Source organism: Camelina sativa, chromosome 20, assembly GCF_000633955.1.
Source record: "Camelina sativa cultivar DH55 chromosome 20, Cs, whole genome shotgun sequence".
Lineage (NCBI taxonomy): Eukaryota > Viridiplantae > Streptophyta > Magnoliopsida > Brassicales > Brassicaceae > Camelina > Camelina sativa.
This window is the reverse complement of record NC_025704.1, coordinates 26,625,549-26,632,184: the sequence shown is the minus strand read 5'-3', so window position 1 is coordinate 26,632,184 and position 6,636 is coordinate 26,625,549. Positions and strand designations below refer to the sequence as shown.

Below are 6,636 nucleotides of genomic sequence, written 5' to 3'. Positions count from 1 at the left end.
TTTTATAATTTGTTAATATCAATTTATTTATTTGATAAAATATGATATTTTGATAAAATATGATATAAAATTAGCATTTGCAGAAACATATAAAAATATTCTGACGAGGAATACAAGTTAAACGACACTTTTTATCGCAGGTTATATTTTGTAAATCCACCATATGCGGCGAAGCTTCATGATGCAAAACAAGCTGAGGAGTTTTTTCAGGCAATAAACTTCGTGTTGCTTCAACACCCCGAAATGTTACGATAGTCATCACTACAAAACAAACCATATTTTTTCTTATGAATTATAAACATAAACATGTACTTTCATACATATATGAAATGTAAAACTAACCAGATGTAACAATCAAGAAAATAACGAAAGCAAACTTCATTGTTTTTTTCTCCATGTAATTATCTATTACAAAAGTTGATAAGGATATGGTTGGTATCTAAGGCTGATTGAGCTATTGTGGAACTGCTTTTATAGAATGGAGATATGGTATGTTTTGGTCAAACACATGTCAAATTATACATAATAACTCTTATTTGTTAAGGTCAACAAAAATTCGTAATTTTTTATAGAAAATCAATAAAATAACATTTAATTCATCACAAACAAAATTTATGATTTCTCACCACTTTTGGTAAGGTCATAACTTTCTTTTGACTTTTTTCTAATTAAAAACCTGAAATTTATCACAGTATTTTGAATTAAAAAAGAAAAAAATGTAACCTTTTGACCAAAGTTAATAATATTATTGGTGTAATCTCGGATTCGGCCATTTTAGTCAAAATGGTTTCTAAAAATAATTTAGTCAAAAGGTTTAAATGCAACAGTTTCGGTTCTGTCGATTGCTAAATACCTTCTTGTTATTCTCCAAATTATGTCGCAAGTGTAATAAAGTTGGTTTCTCAAAATATATTTTCTTTTGGTATGTCAAATTATATTTGCAAATTCCATTCCTCAGAAAAATATATCTGTACAGCATTTAACTTAAGAATCGAACTGAAGCCCCAACATTAAGTTATTTTCTCGTTTTTTTGCATATTTTTAATAATTAATATTCAATATAAAATTGTGCAAAAATTTCGAGTAAAAGTATGGATGTTAAAATGGTTAAACCCACTCCATTTAAACCCACCCCATTTAAGTATAAACCTATGTTGCATGGAAACTCTTTTTCTGGTCCAATTTCCGCTTCCGAAATATTTCAAAAATGGAAACTCGTGGAAACATGGAAACAAACCACGAACACAAGATTCTTAAAAATCTCTGTTTGGAAACACGATGTAAACTCTTTTTCCGTTTTGGAAACACTACATAAATTTTTTTTAGCTTAGAAACTTAATAAATAAAATAAATTAAAAATATATATCCATAAGACATAAATATATATTATTATTATTAGTGTTTTAATTCACTATTTAATATTTATGTTTTGAATTTGTGTTGTTTCAAATATTCCTTTTGATATAGGTTTTATGTTTGGTATTTTATTATGTATATACATATATATCCAAATATATATACATACATTTTCAAAACGTTTCTATTTCTTAATTTTAGAAAAAAAAAATCATTTTCTGTTTCTGAATCGTTTCGCTTCCACGAATCTGTTTCCGTTTCCATGCAACCTAGGTATAAACCCATTTAAATCCATGTAAATTTGAAACCTATTTAACCATACCCATTTAAACATACATTGAACCATTTAAATATACATTGACCCATTTAAACCCATCAAATCTATTTAAGTATATAATTTTAGTGCAGTGGCGGATCTAGCCAAAGCTTTGATCAAGTGCAAAAAGAGCAAAAAGTTGTTTTAAAGGGAATTCGAACCCTTGACTTCTTGAATTAAGTGGTGCATTCATTACCACTTCACCACTTTTATTAACAAATTTGAGGTAAAACCAAAGCATATTTATATTTCATTTGGTGCAGTTGCACCACCCCCGACCAACGTGGGTCCACTCCTGTTTTAATGATAATGTGCAATTTTGTAGTTTTGCAATTTTGGCGGGAAAACATGTCTTTGTGAAAATAGTTTTTTTAATAACAGAAAAGTTTAGATTTTTGGTTTTGGTGGGAAACATGGTTTTGATTTTTGAGAAAAAAAACATCTTGATAACAAAATACAATTATGGTTTTGGCAGGAAAACTCGAGTTTACGGTTTTATTAAATAGAGTTAAATGGGCTCACTTTAATTCAACATACCCATTTAATAAATGGGTGTTGCATACCCATATTAACATCCCTAAGTAAAACCAAAGGTCATCTCAAAATGGCTTACAAATTACTGGCTACTAGTAATGATTATTTATCACCAAGATAAAACCAAACCAGTACATGTATGCTCTACGGAGAGGATCTAGAATATTTTCTTTATCAGACTCGCATGTAGAAGAATTGTATAAGTGAAGTAATAATGGATGAGAAATTTGCAAAAAAGGAAATATGTTAATTAGTAAGTTCGTCTTCAACTAGTGAAGTGTTAGGTAGGGGTCTACTGCAGATAAAAAAGTTCTCTCTTCTTAAATATAGGCCCTGAGGACGATTAACAAAAAAAACAGATTATGAAGTTTAAAACAAAAGACACTTTTAGTTAAAGAATCCAAAGACCATGCAGCTCCTAGTGCTCTGTTCTGTGTTCCAATTTCCAAACACTGTTTATCTCTGTATGTCGCCTGCAAAGAAACAAGTAGAGTTGACAGAGCTGTAAAGAACAAAGGATTTTACAATCGAGCTTAGGGGAAAGCACAATCGAGTGTGCGGGTAAACTCACCGTGCATGCGTTTTATGAAGTAGTCCAAATCTGGAAAGCACGTAGATCCTTGAACCAGAGGAGATGGTTGACGATACGTGAAGAAGGAGAAGTGATAGCTATCTGGATGGTTTCTTGGTTTTGCTATATCGGTTAATCTCATACAACCTTCTCTATCGAAACAAGTAATTGCATTCTCTCCTCCAATAAGAAGTTGCTTATCCCAAGCTGCATTAATAACCTGCCACCAATAACAAAACTTAGGCTAAAGATTACATTTGCAGAGAAACAATAAAAAGCTACAGTCATCAATCATAAGTGTCATTACCTGCCAACTTAAACCTTCTGGATCAGCTAATGCTTCTTCATGCTCATTGGGAGACATTTGTGGCCCAGGGCACACAAATTTCAAAGTCACAGAATACTTCTTCAAAGTTTCGAAAAGAGGAGAGTACCCATCACGGTTTGAAGGGTTATAGTATCCTGCAGTTAATTCAGCAGCATGACTAGATGTCTTGTAAGACCAGTAAATCGCCGGTATCTGCATTGTTTTTTCAGTGTATGAGTCTCATGGTTATAGACATCATTGGTTTTGAACGATAAATGCCAAAAAGATTATACCTTGACAATGATCTTCGTCTCCTCAAACGCAAGATTTGCAAGAGACAGAACATTCTCAGCATGACCAATTAGCAATTGTGAGTACCAATTTAAGAAGAAGCGGCCGTAGTAGCTGTCATATTCACCTCTTTCTTGGAAGAAGCCAGTTTCATGTGGCTGAGAATTGTATTGACCAGCATTCTCTGGTCCTTTACCCCAGAAAGCAAATCCTCGTGATTTTGCTTCTTTTTGCAGATTCAATTGTGAATATTTGTCATAACACTGCAATAGGACAAATAGTAAACTGATACATTAAATCGTATGCTCAGACTTCACTAGTCATAAGCTAGAAACAACGTTCAGCAATCTGAAAAATACCTGAAACTCACCAATACCGGGATAAATCCAACCCATCCTTTCTGGGAAAGATGGGTACTTCAGTTCACCAGAAGCTCCAAGACCAATCTCAACTGAAGCAATTAGTCCTTCCACAAAAAAGTCATCAAACTCTGACCGGAAGCTTCTCATAAAATCAAAATAGACCTGAATTGAACATGAAGAAATAAGAATCTAGACTGTACAAAGGGGAGGAAATGAGACATAGTAAACAAAAAATGCTTAACAATTTCCGATCAATGAGTGTTCCTTAAGTACCTCTATACCAGTTCTTCCATGCAATACCCGTTCCTTGTCAATGCTCCAATTCAAACACTCGAAACTTCTTCTTCCTTCACGATCAGTGAAAAATATGTCTGGATTGTCTTTCCCAATCTCCAACACCCACTGTGGCAACGAGATAATCACATTTCCAGATACATTCCCTCCATATTCATGAAACGCCATCACCACCTTCAAATAAAACATATGCAAATTGCTAAAGATATTATGAAAAGACAGTCCNCAGTGTATGAGTCTCATGGTTATAGACATCATTGGTTTTGAACGATAAATGCCAAAAAGATTATACCTTGACAATGATCTTCGTCTCCTCAAACGCAAGATTTGCAAGAGACAGAACATTCTCAGCATGACCAATTAGCAATTGTGAGTACCAATTTAAGAAGAAGCGGCCGTAGTAGCTGTCATATTCACCTCTTTCTTGGAAGAAGCCAGTTTCATGTGGCTGAGAATTGTATTGACCAGCATTCTCTGGTCCTTTACCCCAGAAAGCAAATCCTCGTGATTTTGCTTCTTTTTGCAGATTCAATTGTGAATATTTGTCATAACACTGCAATAGGACAAATAGTAAACTGATACATTAAATCGTATGCTCAGACTTCACTAGTCATAAGCTAGAAACAACGTTCAGCAATCTGAAAAATACCTGAAACTCACCAATACCGGGATAAATCCAACCCATCCTTTCTGGGAAAGATGGGTACTTCAGTTCACCAGAAGCTCCAAGACCAATCTCAACTGCAGCAATTAGTCCTTCCACAAAAAAGTCATCAAACTCTGACCGGAAGCTTCTCATAAAATCAAAATAGACCTGAATTGAACATGAAGAAATAAGAATCTAGACTGTACAAAGGGGAGGAAATGAGACATAGTAAACAAAAAATGCTTAACAATTTCCGATCAATGAGTGTTCCTTAAGTACCTCTATACCAGTTCTTCCATGCAATACCCGTTCCTTGTCAATGCTCCAATTCAAACACTCGAAACTTCTTCTTCCTTCACGATCAGTGAAAAATATGTCTGGATTGTCTTTCCCAATCTCCAACACCCACTGTGGCAACGAGATAATCACATTTCCAGATACATTCCCTCCATATTCATGAAACGCCATCACCACCTTCAAATAAAACATATGCAAATTGCTAAAGATATTATGAAAAGACAGTCCTTTATCGCCATAGTTACAGTTTAACTAAACAATTTCGCACCTGTAGTTTAAGTTTGAAGTCTCTGATAAGGTTAAAGAGCTCCCTATAGCCAGACCATACATATTTCTGAGGATTCCAACCTTCAACTATTCCCCACCAACAATCTATTACCACTCCATCGACATTTAATGACTTCATGTAACTTAACTCTTGTCTAACACCATCAGGATCAACCAACTGGCCAAAGTTGTCTATAATCCCAACCTGGAACACAAAGTATAGAACTTTAGCTCAAGAAAATAAGAACGGCAAACAAAAGTGGTAAACAAACTATGTAAAAACACACAGTTGTATCATCAGAAGCTCACTGGAAGCATGGCGTACACAGGGACATAAAAGCTCTCTGTGAAGTCATTACGCGGCTCTGTGGAATGAACATCTTGAATAAGCTGAAAAAACCAACAAAAACTGTTAGATAAGAAGAAGTCCAGCTCAAAGTCACTTCTCCTAACAATGAAATGAATTTAACTTTACTGTTCTTATTCACCTGATTAGCTTCCAAGCATCCAACTGACGTGATAGGACTAGCACCCGTATACCTTCCATTCCCGGGATGATCATTCTCCGCGATAACAACAGAATCAAGAGACACAGGAGAAAGGTTCTCATCTATTCTAAGAACTGAATGCTGCTGACATTCAAGTGTAGCCTTAGCACAGTTCTTCAAAGTACTAGAAGACAGAGGACTCTCAATAGATCTCGTCGGATACTGAACCTATCCAATGGCATAAAACAAACATTGATAACAGAACAAAAAGCTAATAAATTTGGGAAATTCAGCACATATTTGGATCAAATTAATCAGCTTTTCATATAAACCCAAACTGCAAATAGCTTAAAGAGTCATATCAAAGTTTTGAAATATTCGAACCACATGGTTTGGTTGATGAGATTGTCGGTAAGTAGTACCGTCGGCGTCAACACTCCAACCAGCTTCACGAGCCAAAGCAGCGATCACATCGTTCATATCAGCACGAGCCGGTAACGGGAAATTACCGTACTGTCTCAATCCGGCGAGCATTCTACTTGTGATTGCTCGTCTATGTCTTTCTCTAAGCTTCGTTCTCTCTTTCTCCTTCTCTCTTTCTCTCTTCCCTTTCCCTCTCTCTCCTCCTCCTCCGCCGCTGCTTCCTTCTCCACCGCCGATTCCGGCGATGTTCCCGTTGTTTACATCGCTTTCCGTTGGAACTATTGATGCTGCTGCAGCCGTGGCGGCGAATCCGCGGGGACGGCGAGTCTGTGGATGGTTGTGGTTTCGGTTGGGAAATTGATCCGGGTCCGACGGAATCGGGTCGAGATTCGGATCTTGCGAACCGGTGGTGTTGTTCAGAGTGTGCATTTTTTGGTGTCGTGAAGTTTTGCTCGCCCCTCTGATGTTTCCAATTTGAGATTTT

The 6,636-nt window shown here is 35.8% G+C and overlaps 1 protein-coding gene and 1 long non-coding RNA gene across 2 annotated transcripts; both read right to left on the bottom strand.

Moving 5' to 3' along the window:
- Positions 48-494, bottom strand: LOC104771745. The gene is made up of 2 exons (XR_764920.1): positions 343-494; positions 48-261 (listed from the first exon to the last, which is right to left on the bottom strand). It is a non-coding gene; the product is annotated as an uncharacterized LOC104771745 (long non-coding RNA).
- LOC104771744 (beta-amylase 8) lies at positions 2,426-6,636 on the bottom strand. Its single transcript, XM_010496320.2, has 10 exons — positions 6,114-6,636; positions 5,730-5,957; positions 5,551-5,631; positions 5,243-5,446; positions 4,957-5,151; positions 4,681-4,845; positions 4,324-4,584; positions 3,085-3,297; positions 2,778-2,997; positions 2,426-2,679 (listed from the first exon to the last, which is right to left on the bottom strand). Exons 1-10 carry the CDS (start codon positions 6,579-6,581, stop codon positions 2,663-2,665), a joined length of 2,052 nt encoding a protein of 683 aa, XP_010494622.1. The 5' UTR covers positions 6,582-6,636; the 3' UTR covers positions 2,426-2,662.